Genomic DNA, 19,638 nt, shown 5'->3' with positions numbered 1-19,638 from the left:
TCATTCTCTTAATTTTCTTCCTGCAAACATCAGTGTTTGTGAAAATGCCAGTTTGACAGCTCTTGAGAATAAGTTCTCTATTTTTTCAAAGAATGTTACTCCTGGGGGAATTCTGCACCAAAAATTTTTTAAATTCTGCATATTTTGTCAAAATAATACAGTACAATCACATTAGTTTCAATTATTTTGGTAATGTATTTCAAAATACCTGTCAACAAGTATGTCTGTAACAAAACAGACAATGAAAAAAATTCAGGAAATGTTTCTATCACATAGATTCCTTACTAGGCATGTAAATACAGAATGTTGAGTAATTCATTTAAACGACTATACAGAAAGGTATTGCCTGCACCCCTCAGTGCAGGGCAAAGGCTTGGGGGAGTCAGGGGTAAAGGAGGAGCTAAGGGAAGGGGAGGAGCCTGGGAGTGAACCTGGAGGGTTGTTGGATGTGGGTGGGAAAAATATGGAATAGGTTTTTGGGGGGCCAGGGAGGGATTATTCGGGAGCATCCCCCATGCAGACCCTGGCTGACCCCTAGCCTTCCCATTCAGTCAGGCACCCCTGTCCCTGTCCTCATGTATTCCTGCATCCTCAGACACCCACTCCCCCCATCAGCATGTGTCCCTGCACCCCCCAGCCATCCCACCTCCCCATCCCATGTGTCCCTGCACCTCCCTCTCCATCCCCATGTGTCTCTGAGCCCCCACTCAGCCACCGCCCTTTCCCCATGTGGCTCTGCACCCCTTCCCCGTCTCCATGTGTCTGTGTCCCCTAGCCACACCCACATGTGGCCCTGCGCCCCTTCCTCCCACTGCCATGTGGCCCAGTGCCTCCACTTCCATACAGACCCTGCCCCAGTCTGTCTTCCCCAATAGCCATTAGGAACCCCAGTCTGTGACCCCACCCCCAACCCCACACTATCTGTTCCCCCATATCCCCTGTCTTCTGACTGGGTGCCACAGGCACGGCACTGCCAGGCAGGCAACCTCTTCCCCTCCCTATTGGTGGTGGAGGGATAGCTCAGTGGTTTGAGCACTGGCCTGCTGAACCCAGGATTGGGAGTTCAATCCTTGAGGGGGCCATTTAGGGATCTGGGGCAAAATTGGTAGTTGGTCCTACTACTGAAGGAAGGGGACTGGACTCAATGACCTTTCAAGGTCCCTTCCAGTTCTATGATATAGTTGGGGCTGCTCCCGCCTGGGAGTGGCTGCTCTCTTCTAGTGTCACAGCAGAAGTTATTTTCTGTGGGAAAAAAATTATGCGTGGCACATTAATTGTGTGTGCACATGGTGGTGCAGAACTCCTCTAGGAATAGAACAGTGGTTCCCAAACTTTAACAGCCTGTGAACCCCTTTCACTAGCATGTCAAGTCTCACAAACCCCCTCTTAAAAATTAGTATTTCCAGGCACTCTCTCCTGTACCGGAGTATAAATTATAAAAGCAGTGATCTTGGAAATTTAAAATTTATTTTTAAGACATGCTTATTACATACTTATTTATCATTACAGTATTTTTATTACATCATGAAAACAGCAACAATCTTCCAAGATCTCACTCAAAAGAGTTCCTCCTACACAAGCATTCAGCTCTTGAGCAGTCCAGGCAAACAGCACACATTACAAAAAAGCTTAAACTTGTTCTTCATAATAATTTTAAAAACAATACTAGCCGCCTATTTAATTTTAAGAACAGCAAAAAATATTCAATTCCCTTTCCATTTCTTATAAGAAGTCCTGAAGTTTAAATCTCCTTAGTGTGATAGATATGTTTGCTTTGATCTGCTTAGCTCTTGGAAGTCCAGGGGCTTGGGCTGCTGCCCCCCCGCCCCCCCGCCAGGGCCCTAGGGACAACTCTGTGTGGCCGCTGTTAGGGAGCCCCTGCCCCAAGACCTCCCTGTAACATTTCACGATCCCCCGTTTTAGAATCACTGGAATAGAGTATAGACAAAATGGACAGAGGCAGCACAAGCTTCCCAACACTGTTTTGCCACAGAGTGCCAATCTGCACAGGCGATAACTAAAGGTTTGCAGACCACTAAGAATCTCCATTCCACCTAGAGCCAGCACTTTTTCAGGAATGTCAAGAGTGAAGATTGATGTCATGGAAATCTATATACACAGGCTTCTGAACAACTATAACCTGGGAACAACTGGTGGTCGCTATAACCTAAGCTCAATTTGAACCAGCAACCTGCAGATGAAAAACTCTAATCCAATTACTAAACCTTAAACAATGAGGTCTCCCTTTAAAGATATTTAAAGGTCTATCAATGAGACACTTACAAGTCAGGAAACCATTAGAATGTGCATTTTTGCAAACCACGGTTTATCATTAAGATTATTGCTATATGAAGTACATGACACTTATTCTTCATCCACTCAACCAATATTTTAATGTGGTGTGTGCTCCCTGTTAATAAGTAACATCACTTACTCTAGCAAGCAGATTAAAGACTATAAACTATTTCTGGCACTACTGGAAGACAAAGTAGCTTGCAGTAATATTAAATCCAATTGGATGCAATTTCTATTCAGTAATTTATTACTACGGCACTTTTTTCCCAAAATGGTTGAAAAAATGTCGATTAATGAAGCAAAAATAATGTATTAGATCAGAAACCCAATTTTTCCAAATTAAAAAATATATATATACACATGTTTTGGTAAATGTGGGACTAAATATGGCCAATTTCAGTCATGACACAAAATTAACAGTGCTTTTAAAAGTCTAGTGCTTTTAGAAAGATACAATATATTTGTACAATAGCGCTAATAACAACAAAACACTGCAGTAGACTTGCTTGCATTTTTAGTGGACAGTGAAGAAAAATGAAATTATAAGAATTTTAGTTAAAATCTTCTCTCAAGAATTATGCCTCTTTCTTGGTTAGGTTACCTTAAGGCTATTACAGGCTGATAATTGAGTCCATGTCCATGGATTGGTTTGTCAGTGCCTCAAGCTACTTAATATGCATGGAGTGAAAAAAGACCTAGCCTATTATTTTCATTAATCCTCTACTGGTATTCCAAACAGAAATTTTCAGAATTCTGAAGCAAACAAAAAGATTAACTCGATTTTATGAAACAGTAATTTTGTTTCTCTTAGTGACTGCTGAATTCCCATTTGTTAGTCGATGGGCATTTTGTGCATACAGAGAATAGGTGAACACCTACTTATGAACAAATGGGGATTAATTACAATGACAATAGAGAAATCTGCTGTGAGCCAACTGATGTTAAACAAACACCTTATATAATAACATATTAGAGGAATATATTATGGGTTACTGAGACTGACAGTGTGTGTACTTAAAAGGTATCCTGTATATTAGCTCTCAAGGATTTGACTCAACCAGTAACTATTAGTATGACACTGAAAACTCAATATAAACGTGACATTCTGTTTTGCTGCAACTTCAGAGGTTTTGAAGTTTGTTTTCCTTCTAACGTGAATAAAACCAATCGATGTTGCATGTTTTCATGAAAAACAGAATTATGTCAGGGGAAGATGTGTCTGTCTCTATCCCCTAGTAGTAGTTAGGGTACTGGCCTGGGACATGGAGCATCCTTGGTTCAAACTCCTACTGTGCCTGATTCAGAGCAGAATTTTTCATCACAGTTCACTCCATATTAGACAGAGACACAAACCTGAGTCTCCCACATCCAATGCCTGCATTCTAACCATCCAGCTACAGAATCTCTCCCTCCCTCTCTGAAAGCTTCAAAGAAATAAATACATCGTCACAAAATGTTTCAGCTTTGATGAAACAGCATATTTGGGGAGAAATGTTCTAAGCAGCTCTTGTGCTCAAGTTTCATATTTATTAACAACAGAAACAGAAGGTGGACCAGTCTCTAGACTGCCATGATAACAAATCTCTCTGAAAACTTAAAACTAGAGCATTTTAGTGTAGTTCAAGAGAAGGCTTCATTAACTTAGTATGTATTTCCTTCAAACTTGCAACAGAGTTTCAATGCAAGAATCCCTTCAGGAATCAGACCAAGATCTAGAAGACAATAATATTCTGTACATCCCAGAAAATAGAAACGCAAACCAATGAATTCTAAGATATTCCATTACTAAGCCCGAAATAGTTGTGGTACAGAGAGCACTACACACGAAAGGTTCCAAACAGACTTTTCCAGACCAAATTGCAAAGTTTTCTTTAGGACTGGGATTCTCAAATTGAGGGTCGTGAACAGGTATTTGGGAGTCATGACCACCCTATCCTTCCCCTAATGCTAAATGGGAGGGAGACTGATTGGATGGGAAGGGTAATCCAGTGGGAAGTGGAGCCCAATATGAATAACGCTGAGAACAATGTCTTGAGGATAATGTCAACGTCTAGTGACAAATATGTTAAGATATCTGATAGCTATAACCCCCACCACCAAACTTCTATAGATAGCAGGTAAATATTTCACAACCCTATTAAATTTTCCTTGGGAACAGGCCTTATAATTGCTCCTGGGAATAGAATACAGTTCTTTAGTATGACAAAGTTTCATCCCCCTGTACCACATTACTTTTCAGAATAACTGCACCCCAAGAATCCTGAAATCCAACATACCACTTCTGTCTCATGAAAAATTCTGTAACCCACTGCCAAAGAGACTCTAGAGAGAGCTCCATCTAGGATAACAGCTTCTTTTGCTATGAGTCACTCCTTTAGCTCAAGTTGCAAAGAGGTCTCTCTTATGGATCTGAGAGTCCTGGGTTCAAACTGCTGATGGCCCATGTGGGAAAAAATATTATGTGATCACATAATTAAAGAACAAATCATAATGCATATATTCAAGCGTTGCATTTAATTCTAGCATTTCTTTAAAAAAGTGCTTGAGTTGGTAACCCTAATGTTCCTTCAGCATACTTATACATGGGACCCACTTTTAAACTTATCACTCGGGAAGGTACTGGATACCTTTAAACATTGCTAGTGGGCTTTTCACCAGTAGGTTACCAGTTTGAATTCACCCTTGCTCAAAAGGGACCGAAACTTGTTTCCATCATATCCAGTGGATGTTTGGTGGCCCCTCAAACCAATTACCTGCAAAAATGCAGAATAGCTCAGACATGGAGCTACACAAAAAACTTAGCAGCTACGCTGCACCCTCATTTACAGTATTATCCTTCTTCTGTTGCCTGGGTTTAAAGCACATTTTCCCTCCATTTGCAACCCAAAGATTCTTGTCCCTTCATTTTCTCAAAGGCCAGAGAAAATCTGGCCTCAATTTTTACCTCAGATGGCCCAGTTTATTGCCATCTGATGCACATTTAATTGTATCTTCAGGCATTTAGAAATCCATGCCTTAATTCAAACTGGATTGGCAAAAAAATATTAGCTTAGACTCATAAGTCAGCAAAGGGATAGAGGGGAGGCAGTTTGTGTCTGCTGTCTTCAGAATCTACAAAGCCAATGGATCTCCCCAGCACAGGCCAGGGAGCCCTTAAGCTGTCCTCCTGCCTCCATGGTCCTATGGAGCTTTGTTATGGTGCAAGTCTACTCTAGCCATGCTTCTTCCTGCTTCAATTCACCCACACCTCTCCTCCTTTACACCCATGGCCTACTCTGGAATGCGTCCTGTGCTTAAACCATTTATGGAGGTGGCATAGGGCTAGCGGAGAAGCCCCCAGCAATGGGGGTATTTTCTAGGGGAGTCTTAAATCTTCCCTATGGTGCCTCTGCTACAACACAGTTGACACAAAAGGTACCAAGCACATTAAAGAATCAAACACAAAGATGTTTATACTCTACTTTTACATACATAAAGCTTTAAGCACTGAGTATTAAACCAGTTCAGTTCTGAGACTATGCTTCAGGGCATAAAATTTGAAACATTTCAGTAGGGCCCCATGCTCCCTAACTGACGTTACTGAATCAACTCCCTCTGCTCTCCAGCCTCCTCAGCCTGATTCCCGCTTCCCTTTCCAACTATGTTATGCTGGGAAATCTAGAGTTCTTGAACCAGACTCCAATACCAACTCCAGCTCAGACCGTTTTCAATACTATATTCGTTTGGGCTAAAATGTTTAATGGAACGGTTGCTCTCACTGAGTCAGCAGTGACTAAGAATGTTAATAATGGTGGTTGTTTCCAATATCTTTTTAAAAAGAACTTCCATACAAGTTTTTTTAGTGGAGATTTATGTGCAGTGAAAGTTTGAAGTGTTAAATAAAAGCCACTTTAAAAAGTTACAAACCCCTTCAAAAAAACAAAAATATCGCAGATGTTTGGTCAAATCACTTAACTTTCCTCAAAAAATTCTGCTAAACCCTACTATAATTTGAGGACAACAAACTCTTATACAAAGCTAAAGAGATATGTGAAGAAAGTCAAGTAACAATGAAACCTCATCTATGGGACTGCTGTAATTCTACACTAATTAAAACATTAACATATCTGAAAATAATCTATTGGTGCAATTATCAACATTTAAAATCAACATTATGTCTAAAAAACTGGTACCACCACATATGGAAAAATGAATACATTGCATCCTATGAGAAAAAATAACTATTTCTATTTACATAGTAACAACTTCTCAAAATATTAAACAGCTTATTTTTTATATTAGAAAAGGAGGAGAACAAACAAACAGAAGTCACCAGTCCAAGTGGATTTCTCTGTGGATTTTGCTTATGTAAGGAAGATTTGACTCCCTTGGGACTAGCATTTTAAACAGAATAGCACTCACAGTTTTAGCATTTCTTTAGGTAAAATCTGAATATCCTCTAAAAGTTAAATGTGCTTGGTTGTTTTTAAAAACCAATCCAAGTCCAACATACATTTTTCACTATTATAGGACTAAAAATGTCTTACTCCTTACCCAAAGGAGAACTTCTGTGGCACACAAATAGCATATTATTGTCAGCCAGGGGTTTCTCATTTAATCAATATGCTTTAGGCCACAAAATTCTTTGTGGGAAACAACTCTCCTACCCTTGTACAAAGATGTTTGCAAGTGAAACTAGTTTCCTCAAAACATTTGTTTTACATTTAAACATAAGTCAGTCTGTATGTCAATTATCATTTAAGACCTATGCCCTACTCACCAAAAGATGCTTAACATTTATCTATAGATCAAATACAAGAGCTGCTCTACATTTTTTTTTTAAACTAACTCTACTGAACAACAGCAGCTTTATATTGTGCTCAGATATCTGGTACAGCATTTAGCAAGTCCATAAAAGGAAAAATAAAAATACTAGGATATAAATAGATCACAGGGTTTAAGGTGCTTTTACATTAATCTTGCTTAGATTTTTGGCTTTAAACTAGAATATCAGTGATCTGACAGTTTGAAATGAAGGCAGACTGTTTACTATGTCTGTAAGTTAAAGGTAAATCACAAAATAAAAGGATTACAGACTTGACCAGGGAAAAAGCACTGGGTCAGGACTGCAATCTCTATTAATTAGGTATCCCAGCTGGGCAGTGGGTATGCAGCTGTTAACTTGATCAATGACTTACCTAAATGCCATCTCTACTGATTCGCTTATAAATTACCAGCAAGTGAGACTAATGTACAGGTGCTAATTTATTTAAACTGTTCTCTGCAGTTCTACATAGCTTTATAAACTGCATCTGGCACCTAATGTTAGCTGTCAGTTGTACTTAGACATGCCTGTCCTAACGACTCTGTTCATTAGAAATGAGCACAAATTATGAAATATTGTGAAAAATGATACATCAAAAGGAATGGGCAAAGCAAATCAATTAGAGAAACTTCATACCACATATTCACACATAGGAGAATAAAATATCCTGGTTCCAGAGCAAGGTCTATAATACCAATTAAAAAGCAATTGGTAGACTTCTGCAGTTATATATCAATTTGCTGGACTTTTTTCCCCCCAGTAATTTAGATGTAATATACAGCTTAACTTTTCATTCCTAAATAAAAGCATCAGTAAGAGGCAATTCTGCATCTGAAACATCCAGCAAGAGGATTAAAACATAGTAAACTTATTTCCCTGTAGCACCTGTTTTAAAATTCACAAGGTTTAACTTTTAATAAAATACACATAAAATGCCAATGAAAGAGAGTCATGTCTACTTTTGAAATGCACTGTACAGATTGATTAATAGTAGAAGACATGGAGGTATGTAAGCACTCATCAGAAAGAACTATTACTATTCTAAGTGTAAAGCTTTATAATTCTGCTAAGCAGCTTTTATATTTTTATAACAGAAATTTAATTATGCATAAAAGATGATATTATGCACTCAAAGTATTTTCAACACCTGATGGTATATGAGCAACTTAAACATGCACAGCAGATAGTCTGTAATAGTAAATAAAATGCTGCGCTTTTATTTTTTTCATTTTTTCAGAAATAAAATTTGTGAACTGGTCCCATACATTTCACCTGAACTTCAGTAAGGAAAAGTGTAATGCCGACATTCCCGGGTCGTCGGTGGGCAGCACTGAACCGGGGACCTCTGGAGCTTAGTGCATGAGCCTTTACTGCATGAGCTAAAAGCCAACTCGCTCTTAGATAAGGCTGTAAAGCAGACCCATTTTATCTCTCTTTAAGTGGTCTCAGTGCCACCAGACAGGACAGAACACCATACCCAGAAGGTACGTGGGTTACAAAAGCTCATTTCCAAAGTAAGCCTACTTTTCTTTATGGTGGAGCTCAGTCATTTTGTACAAATGGCCAGAGTATCCCTTGGGGATCTGAGTGCAGAGCGATCTTCCATCTTCTACATGTGTATTCATGGCATATATGCATGCATGAGAAAAGAACCCACGCTCTAATCAAACGGTCCTTCTGCCCGCTTCCTGAGCTCCTATAGAGGCCTGTCCTCAAAAAACAGGCCCATGTGTGGAAAGGAAACCTGGACTGCTGAGAGGGAGCTGAATTGTGGGTCAACGCACAACCTCCTACCACCAACCCTTGCAGGCAATCAACATAGAAGTTCATACAACTTCCACACTGTGTGAGCTGTACTAACAGGTTTTTACTGGTTTGCGCATGCACGTTATGCAAATAAACAAAGACAAGCTCTGTTATGAGTACAGAGAACTGTTTGTCAAATTGAGATAAAATATTTAAGGAAAGGAAATTTTATCATTTAATAAAAGTCAGAACAAGCAAAGTAAAGTAAGTTGTTTGTTAATCATTAAGGCCTCAGTCCTGCAAATTGATTCACCAGTGCATACTTTTACCTCGACAGAGTCCTACCAAAGTCAGTAAGACTACATACATACAGGTGTAAAGGTCTGCAATGGTATTTCTATCTCCAGGGGTACTATCAGGATATCAATATCAAAACATGCTTATCCACTGCTTCAAATGCAAATAAAATGTAAACTATGAAAATAAATACAAATATTAAATTCTCACTGTCTCAAATCTAAGCCTCAATATGGATTCAGAGTACTACTGTCCTTAAAAAAAAAAAAAAAAAAAAAAAAAAAAAAGGGGGCTCATCTCTGCTGTAAGCATATGACGGCTCAGAGCTCAAGACTTTTAACCTTACTGACAAGGAGTAAGTTCCCTTTCTTTGCTCAGGCCTTTGCCTGAGGTGAGCTGGATGTGAAGTGTGTGCTGTCCAAGAGATTAGCTGGGAACATTGCTTTTTGAGTTTGTGATCTTTATAACAGAAGTTGGAAAGCCAAGGATTATCATTTGTTGAGAGAACTAACTGTTGGCAGCATGCTGTTCATTTTTATATTAATTGTTTTTACTGAGGAAAATTCATACAGAGAAACAAGCATTCTATGTCTTGTGTGAAAATCAGCTATTACATAAACAGTAGCTTCTTTTACCAGGCATGCAATGAGTGAGCAAAATCAAGTTTAAAATAGATGGGATTAGAATTTATTTGGCAAGATGTTCTAATTAATATATCTATTTGAACATAAAATTTTGCCTAGTATTGGATTTTAACTTGTTGGAAGATTAAAAGGTTGGACTATTCTTTGTTGGTTGCAACTACTTGTAAATCTAGACATTTGTTTACACAGAAATAACTTTTATGATTAAGTCGTCAAAAACAGTTCCCAATCGCTTATAATATACACTTAGCACCCATAGCAGCCTAAACAGTTTATATTAGCAGAGAAGAGGTAAGAAAATATCCAACAAAATATTTTAACCAGTGTTTCTCAAACTGAAGGACAGAAAAAGCTGCCTAACCTTAAGTCTACCTGCTTTCCTACTGTAAGTCTGCTACAGGTAAAGTAGTGGGCATTTCCTCGAAAACCATCTTACTTCCCTCTTCCCACAGTGGCCATAATGCAGTGAGCTCAATTTTCTCTTCTTTGGTTCCATGACATGCTGCTCAGTCATGAGACTTCATGCAGCCTCATCACACAAGGCCACCCAAAAGGACATTTCTCCCCATCATCAACCTTCTAGGAAGTGGTGGAACAAGAATGGAGCCACAAATAAAGGGAGAATGGAGTTTGTGCTGGGGGAGGAGGTTATATTAAAATTACTAAGTAAAATTGAACCAAGTACTTGTTGTGAAATATCCTGTAAAATTTACATTTGCATCATCAACTGCTGTGGTATCATGCAGGAAAACCTGACCTAAATATACACAGCAGGTCAAATGATGAGTAAATGCTTTCAAGTGCTATATAAACCTTTATAGTGGTTCCTATGGCCTCAGATCAAGGGGATTATCCATTAGTAGCTTTAAAAAGAACCTACTGCGCTTTAGTGGGATATGGGTATACAGTTCTATACTGCGATGTCTGACCTCGCACACATAGCAGGGGTAGAATCTCTATTCACAGCCACAGTTGCAATGTTTGCAATGTATAGTAGTAGTCTTTCTTATTCTGACAGTTTGATTAAAATTCACAGAGAGCTGAGGGGCTCATGCTGAAGTAAAGTGCTTTCAATATCTGAAACTCTATACTAAATTACTTCTCCAACAGAGCAACTGTACTTACATCAATATCCTCTTGGGTAAAAGTTTCTGGATCTTCCCCCATCATGTTGGCTAAATGTCTTTTTCCTAGGTTGAACTCTTCAATCTGTTTTTTAATAAAAGCCTCTGTATACTTTTCAGGTCCTGAGGCTGCAACATTTCTCTTCTGCACTGCTGTAGTAGTATAGATTAGTCTTAATGTCTAACAACAACAACAAAAAAGAGAATATTAAAAAAATTGATACAGCAAACTCTAAGCAAAATTATTGGCATAAAAAGGGAAATGTGACTTGTGCATAGTAGTGTAGAAACTAAGAAAAGGCACTCTTATTCAGAAAGTTGATTTCTTCTAGCTGCCGAAGACCCTTTTACAGACGTGTTCAAACAGTTTAACCTTTTCATATGAGAAAATAAATTGTGAACAATGGATTGTCTTTTTATCAAATGTATGCACCTATGTTTAAAAATGTTAAATCAATTTCCGTTTGTTTTCTGTAACATACACTCAGATTTCATTAATAGAATGAAATGTAATATTACATGTGAAGAAGTCTCTGATGTAAACAAAACAACAAATTTTAGGTAAATCAACTGCTTAGACATTGTAAGTAAACAGTGACTGTATTCTTTTCTCTCTCTGCACACAAATAATCTCAAAGGGTTTATATATATTTACATATATGTTCACAAAGAGAGAACTTCTATATGAAGCATGAAAAGAACTACAAACTTAATTCTGCTATTCCAAGCGCTATACAACAGTGTAATGAAACTACTAAGGTATAAACTTTCCATGTTGCCCTGTCAAAGAAACAAAGAAAGGGAAATTAGGCACAATGCATTTTTAGGACAGTGAAATAGCCTAGGACCCATTCTTGCACTGAGAACCATACAGGGGCACCCCAGAGCCCACTAGTTACTTTAATTTTATAGCCACAAGCTCAGGGGTACACTCGTTTGTTTTTCAATGTAGGATTGAAGTTAAAGTCTGTGTCCAACAGAACTCTTTCTTGTCCTAGTGTTGATAACAGAATTGTACACACTATAAACTCTTCAGGACCATATCTTTATTGTGTTTCTCTACAACACCCAGCACAACTGGGTCCCAACCGAAACTGGAGCTTCTGTGTGCTACTGTAATACAAATGTTAAATGTTAATATTAATATTACAAATGTCAAACGCACTTGGTCCTGTCCCTTCCCTACAACAGAGATATGCAGATATGAAGGCAGATGAAGCAACTTTTCAAGCAGATATTAAAACTGTTTTATGCAACAGGCTTAATACTGGAGACTAAGTTACTAAAGTCTTCAGTTTCTCCCCTCACTTCTAGGCAAAAATCTTTAGAACTTCTAGAAGAGAAAATCTTTACACTAGCCTAATGGGTAATTACAGTCTGCCTACCAAAATCTAGCTACAGTTTCAACTGGATATCATGTTATTTTCTATGCTAAACCTTTGCTGTGTGATGCTAAATAGCTACTGCAATTGGCATAGTATCATTCCATATAAACCGGTTACTTTGGAACCATTCAGTCTCTTTGTTATACCCATCTCACATCTCCCCCCTAAACACACAAAATCATGGTATGAGGTGACTGCTACTGCAATCCTTATCCTTAAGCTAGTGTCCATAGACCTAGATGGAGTTTTACAGTAGGTAAGTTTAACAGTTCACCATGTACAGAATGCTATCACAAAAGAGTACATACATGGAGCTTAATCAGTACCCAGGCACATACTGTATGTCCTAATGCACCATGCAGGGCAAGAATTATGCTAAGAACACTAACATGAATTTTTAGGTACAGTCAGCCATCATTCTAGAGGCAAAAAGCTACTAAATTCATTAATTTACACAAGGTTGCTGTTTTCAAATAAAAATAATGAATATTCGAAGTCTGTAGAGGACATTGCGTCCCATTGTAAGATATTATCTGCACTTCCTAAGAAATCTTAAGGACTTTTCGGATATTTAGGTTTGAACACTGACCATATTTTGACTGAACAATTAATCCCTTTGCCTCTCACCTCTAGGGAATTCCTATCAACAAATAGTAGCAAACATGGTTCCAGCTCATAATCCAAGGAACACTTGTCTTTGGCTTTTGTGGAAGACTATAAGATATGGCTAGACTGATTTGTTTTTCTTTCACCAAGATAATCAGTGAGTAAGACAACTGTAATTTCAATCAAGCACTCTGCCAGAGAAACAGAAGCATCATTGACAGAGCAGGAACGTCCCATTTTTGGCTTAAGGCCAATTTTTTATGCACTACTTTGTGTGTCCTATGTCAGTATTAACAAAGCCTTGCTGCAGTCAAATTATTCCATAAACCGAACTGAAAATTGATGACTGGAGTTGTCTCTGTGGAAAGAAAGAAGTCACAAGAATAAAAGAGCAGAGGGGGAACACTTTGGAATAGGGAAAATATCAGAGTTCTATTCAATAGGCCACGTTCAACAGTGACCTGAAGCAGTTATCATCTGATGGCTGGTCAATGGCCTACTGTGTGAACTTGTGGTCTCACTGTATCTTCTGGTGTATATGTGACCACATTAAAAAAATAATAAAACTAACAAAACCTTAAAGGTAGCTAGTTAGCAGCCTTATTGCCAGCTGTAGAAGAGAAACCAAAGAATGAATGGACTTGTCCCTTCGCTTCTAAGAGTCTTCTCTCCAGGTCAGGGTTTAAAAGTCTACATTTAAATTCAGCATGTTGAGTTAAAAACATATATGAACTAGAAAATATATGACTAGATATAGCTTAAACAGTTCAGATATAACTGGCAACTACAAACTATACACCCAATACAAACACATGTGCATAGTTCCACTGAAATAATGAGTCTACATACATACATTTATTTGCAAAATTGGAACCTAAAGGCTATTCTAGCTTTCACTGGCTGCTAATGGCAGGAACAGGCTGAAACTACAAATGGCTATTGGCACAGAGTAGGGATCTACTAGTCATGTTCTTTTTCCGCTGGGCATACCACTTTTCCCTGCAATGCTGACAACAGGAAGTGGGATTGGAACAGGAGCATCTATACCAGCTCAATACCACTTTGCATTGGAGTAAAGCTCACAGGATCATATGGTGCTAGCATTGTGGTACAAAATGCTGCACTAAATGGAAGGTTTCAGAGAGGTAGCTGTGTTAGTCTGCATCAGCAAAAGCAACGAGGAGTCCTTGTGGCACCCTAGAGACTAACAAATTTATTTGGCCCACGAAAGCTTATGCCCAAATACATTTGCTAGTCTCTAAGGTGCCACAAGGACTCCTTGTTGCTTTCAGCAGATGGAAGAATCTGTCCTTCTGTTACATTCTTTGCAGCACTGCTAACTCAAGCCAAATTCTAACAAGGGTAATTACAGTCTGCCTACCCAAAATCTACCTGCAATTTCAACTGGATATAGTATTCTTTATTTCCTGTGCTAAACTTCTTTGTAGCATTGCTGTGTGATTCAAAATAGCTACTGCAATTCAGCCCAGGTCCCATAAAATAGGTCAGTGGCTCTCAAACTGTGAGTCATGACCCTGTTGCACCAGGGCTGGCTTAGACTTGCTGGGGCCAGGGGTCAAAGCCAATGCCCGAGCCCCACTGTCTGGGGCCAAAGCCTGAGGGCTTCAGTCTTGGGCAGTGGGGCTGAGATTACAGGCCCCCTGCCTGGGGCTGAGGCCCTTTGGCTTTGGCCTCCCCATCCATGGTGGCAGGGATCAGGCAGGCTCAGGCTTTGTTCCCGCCTCCTGGGAACATGTAGTAATTTTTGTTGTCAGAAGGGGGTCGTGGTGCAATGAAGTTGAGAACCCCTGAAGTAGGCAAATTAACCTTTGTATATACTGAATCAGATGAAAAGGATGATATGAATGTAAGTATTTGGTTGTTTTTTAAAATGAGGTATATGAACATGGTTTCTTACAAAATCTCTGCCAATAGTAAGATGATAAAAAAGGAGTTAGAGACAAGCACTGAATTTTAGTACTGGAAATCCTGCTTATTCCCAGTTTCTGCTCTATGTTTCAAGCTCTAGTGAACGTCTGGGAGAGAGAAACACCGAAGTATCTCTACACATCATCTCCTAGACACTTACTTCAGGAGAAAATGCTATTCACTCAGCCTTGTTTTCCATGTATATTCGTTATTTATAAATCTTTTTAAAGAACATAAGAATCCTCATTACTAGGCCCAAGATTGCTTTCTCTCTGCCATACTTTAAACAGGATACTTTTGTATTATGCCTGTAATTTTTTATTGTAATTTTCCCATTTTTTCTTTTCCCTCAAGTTATTCACATTCTTCTTGTTTAAGTTCATCACTATCAAAAGTCCGTGACACAAACTGTTCAGAATTAGAAAACAGCCTCTTATGGAAATTAATACCTATTGTATAGGGTACCTTTTCTGTGATAAGAGTACAATTTCATGGGTCATCTGGGTAAGAACTACAAAGTGAAGTTGAATGCTTCTCGTATTTAAGCCAAACTAGAAAATACTCCTTTATAACATAAAGGAAATCAGAGGCTTGTATTCATTATATACTTCATAAAGCGTTCTTGCAGATAGTATTCTTACCATTTTTTAAAACAACAGTTAAGAAACTCCTGAAACAATAGAATATTCCACCAGAAAAGAAACAGCCTTTCCTCCAGCCTACCACAATTCTTTAGCACTCAGAAACTAATTGCTTTTAGATTATTTTCATTTAGAAAGTAATAGCACAGAGGTCTAAGTATCAAGTTTGAAATACCTATGGCCTGTTTATTTACTGTTAAATCAATTTTCACCTATCGAACTCCACTCAAGTCAGTGGGGATAAATGGGCATAAAATTAGTGATTAATACTGAGTAGAGAATCAGCTCCCTGGAACATGGTCCAAGTTGACTTACTACACCAGACTCCAAAAGTCAATACTGTCCATTTTACCAGGGTGTCTATGGGGGTATCAATAGCAAGTCTTTGTTTCTGTCATGTATTTCGTAAAGCACTTTAGGATCCTTCACAATGAGTCAACAACAAAAATACTTTTATATTAATTTTCACATTGGCTGTTCCAAGCCACTTCACAAGGAGCAGTATTTATTTAAGCGAAGTGCTTCTCTGAAAGGTGACTAAAAATGGAACCTGCTCAGTCTATCTGCTCCTTGTATTTTGTCACATCTCCTTAAGTCAGTGAAAACAGAAAAAAAAATTATATTACTTTTCATTACTGTCAGCCCTCTGGAAACAACACACCACTGAAGTGAATTGGTTTTTTTCTCCAAACAGAACTGTTAACTAAGTTCCAATTACAGGGCTACCTAGAAAATAAGAGAGTTTGCAGTCAAGGTTCTTCAGTTTTCCTGCCTGAGTCTAGAAAATAAATGACATCTTGGTTTTGGAACCAGTGGTTGAAAATCCTATTTATACATAGATCTATCCAGACCTGTAATTAGTCTCAGTACCTGTCACTTGGCCCTTCTACATTTTTGAGATGGGCTGACCAGCACCAGACACTATTTTCAAACTGGGGGTATGGCTACACTCACACTTTACAGCGCTGCAACTTTCGCGCTCAGGGGTGTGAAAAAACACCCCACTGAGCGCTGCAAGATACAGCGCTGTAAAGCATCAGTGTAATCAGGGCGGCAGCGCTGGGAGCGCGGCTCCCAGCGCTGCACGCTACACCCATAGAGGATGTGGTTTACGTGCAGCGCTGGGAGAGCTCTCTCCCAGCACTGCTGCTCCGACCACACTCACACTTCAAAGCGCTGCCGCGGCAGCACTTTGAAATTCCAAGTGTAGCCATACCCTAAGAGTGTACCATCATTATAATAGTGTTACAATATTCTGAGTATTATTTTTATTCCATTCTCTGTACCATACACCTTAATATTTTGTTTGTGTTTCTAACCACTGCTGCACACTGAAGTGTCCACAAGGACACCAAGTCTCTTTCCTGAATGGATATGGTTAATTTAGAAACAAGCAATGTATGTAAATAGATCCAATTGCTCTTTCCAATATACATTAACTTGCATTTGCCTATTCTGAATCATCTGCCATCTGTTGCCTAATTGCTTGGCTTTGTTAGGTCACTCAGGAGTTTCTCAGTTTTCACCATCCTAAATTATTTTGTCATTTGAAAATGCTGCCACTTCTACCCTTTTTCTAGATCATTAGTGAGCAGACTGTATGTTTCAATATATCTATAATACAGTATTCAACATCGCTCCTAAAACATCTCAAGGTTGATTTATACTTGCTTTTCAAACTGGAAATGCAAATTAGAAGTAAGTCAACTTTTTAACAATGAAAAGATTCTCAACTCATCATCGCTGAAGTCTTTTAATCAAAGATTTGGGCATTTTTAAAGAGATGCTCTAGTTTGCCCCAACTTCTTGGGCTGGTCAGCAGTCGCTTGCATAATAGAGAATAATTCCTTCTCTACTGCATGAAACCCTGGGTGAAGCTCTTTGGCCACACTTGGCAGGAGGCCAAACCAGACCACCATACTAGTCCTCCCAGACTTAAAATCAAGAGTCTTAGGCTATGTCTACATGAGGGGTCGGCAACCTCTGGCACGCGGCTCACCAGGGTAAGTACCCTGGTGGGATGGGCCAGTTTGTTTACCAGCCGCATCAGCAGGTTCCGCCAATTGCAGTTCGCCGTCCCAGGCCAATGGGGGCTGCGGGAAATGCCGCAGGCTGAGAGATGTGCTGGCCATGGCTTCCCACCGCCTCCATTGGCCCAGGATAGTGACCCGCAGCCAGTGGGAACCGCAATCGGCCGAACCTGCTAACACAGCAGGTAAACAAACTGGCCTGTCCCACCAGGGTGCTTACACTATGTAACTGCTGTTTGCCAGCAGAAAAGAGCTCTCCTGCTGACATAGCACTGTCCATACCAGCACAGTTGGGGGGGAGGGGATGTTTTACTGACAAAAGTGGTAGTGTAGACAAAGCCTTAGGCTATGTCTACACTGTGCACCTTACAACAGCATGGGTCTGCTGTTACAGCCATGGTGTTGTAAGGTAAGCAGTGTAGCTGCTCTTTGCTGCGAGGAAAGAGCTTTTCTGACAACAAAATAAAAACACCTCCACCGAGGGGTGATAACTTCGTTGCCAGAACAGCGTGTCCCACAAAGCACTGTCAACACCATGCTTTTCATCATTAAAAGTTTGGTCAGGGGTGTGTTTGTTTTTTTTGTTTTTTTGGGTTTTTTTTTACACTGCTGAGCAGCAAAAGTTTTAATGACAAAAGAGCAGGGTAGACGTACCCATAGTTGCATATCATAAAGGGACTGAAGATGATATGCAAAGCCTGGTATACAGACAGAGACAGACTGGTTTATACTGAATTACTCAAACCAGCACAACTGTTGTGCACACACCTATTAGTTTAAAGCAAGCTGACAAAGGTTTAATCTGCATGGGTAAATTCCCAGACCCAAGCCAAGGGCCCTACAGGAGCATGGCTACTACACTGTCGGGCTCCCTAGGACGGATACCGCCTACAGCGACAAAAGCACCATCCCTCTACTCAATCCACCCGTTCACACGGCAGTTGCTAGGTCGACAGAGGAATCGCCAGCCGTGTCTACACCCGGGGTTAGGGTGACCTACCCACTGCGCTCAGGGATGTGACCTGCTCTCTCTCACACACACACACCCCGAGCTGGCTGGATCTAACTGTTCCGTGTAGCCCGGGCTGGGCTGGCCAGAAGCCAGAAAGCCCCCGCCCCAGCGAGCCCGATGCTGGGACCGCTCGCCGGGCACACTGCGATCACCCCCCAAGGACCCAAAACAGCCGCCAGGCCCTCTGCCCTCCCGCCAGATCCCAGCGTCCTCCTGCACCCGGGAGCAGCGATGCCTCCCGGGGGCAGCTCCTGCACCAGCCCCCCCCCGCGCAGAGCGGGCCGGCGGGGTCTCGCGAACACAAGCCAAACACAGACCCCTTAGCTCGCGTTTAAACGGCCCGGGGGGCGGGGCCGCTCGGTTCCTCCCTCCCGCGCTCTCACCTGTGCGCCCGGCGCCGCCCTGGCTCTCAGCGCCGCGCTCCAGGCGCGGCTCGCTCGCAGCACGCGCCTAATGGCGGCCGCCATGTTTGCGGCCCGAGCCCTGGCAGCGCCGCTGAGCCGCGCTGATCCGGGGGGAGGGGCCGCATTGAGAGGAGTGAAAACAGCCAGAATTGGGGCAGGCGCACTGGAACACTTGACACTTGCAGGGGGAGGAGCTTGGCCACGGAACGGCCGCCCTCGCGCTGAAGATTGGCTGTCGGGGAAAGGCGGGATTTGTTAGTCTCGCGTGATCTTGGCGGTGGCGTAAGCGGGCTGGCGCGTGCGTATGCGCGAGTTTCCCTTTACCGGCCGGTGTCGCTCTCAAGCTGCGGTGTTCGTCCGAATGGCATGTGCGCGCGCATGCGGAGTGGGCTTGGCTTTAAAAGGGCGTGGTCAAGGTTAATGCTTATTGCAGAGCTTGTGCTGCACAGTTCGCTGTGCTCTGCTTGAGATGACTGGGTGTTGGAGTGTGAGAGGGGGACCACCTGGTGCATTGTTGCTTGTCCCTTATTTTATCTCCAGCCCTGTAGCTGGTGCTTGATGTCCCACCTCAACAGTCTTCACATGGAGGGTCTGATGGGTTGTAGACTGTAGTGTACACGGATTACTTACTCATTCCTCTAGCCTTTCCCTGTTCCAGTTATTAAGCCTCCAATTCTGCAAACAAGTAGCATGTAACTACTCTGAAACAAGGGGATTTGGG

At 40.9% G+C, this 19,638-nt stretch overlaps 1 protein-coding gene across 1 annotated transcript in view; it reads right to left on the bottom strand.

Annotated features, from left to right (window-relative positions):
- The window catches only part of MRPS9 (mitochondrial ribosomal protein S9), a 47,478-nt gene extending 28,432 nt beyond the window's left edge, over positions 1-19,046 (bottom strand). The window contains exons 1-2 of the mRNA XM_032762520.2: positions 18,897-19,046; positions 10,912-11,091 (exon numbers count right to left, since the gene is read on the bottom strand). Of these exons, the coding sequence (XP_032618411.1) occupies positions 10,912-11,091; positions 18,897-18,980 (264 nt within the window). The 5' untranslated portion in view covers positions 18,981-19,046. The remainder of the gene's footprint in view (positions 1-10,911; positions 11,092-18,896) is intronic.
- Between the last annotated feature and the right edge of the window lie 592 nt (positions 19,047-19,638).

The sequence above is a fragment of the Chelonoidis abingdonii genome, chromosome 1 (genome assembly GCF_003597395.2).
Source record: "Chelonoidis abingdonii isolate Lonesome George chromosome 1, CheloAbing_2.0, whole genome shotgun sequence".
NCBI classification, from domain to species: domain Eukaryota; kingdom Metazoa; phylum Chordata; order Testudines; family Testudinidae; genus Chelonoidis; species Chelonoidis abingdonii.
The sequence above is the reverse complement of the archived record's forward strand: the minus strand, read 5'-3'. Positions and strand labels throughout refer to the sequence as shown.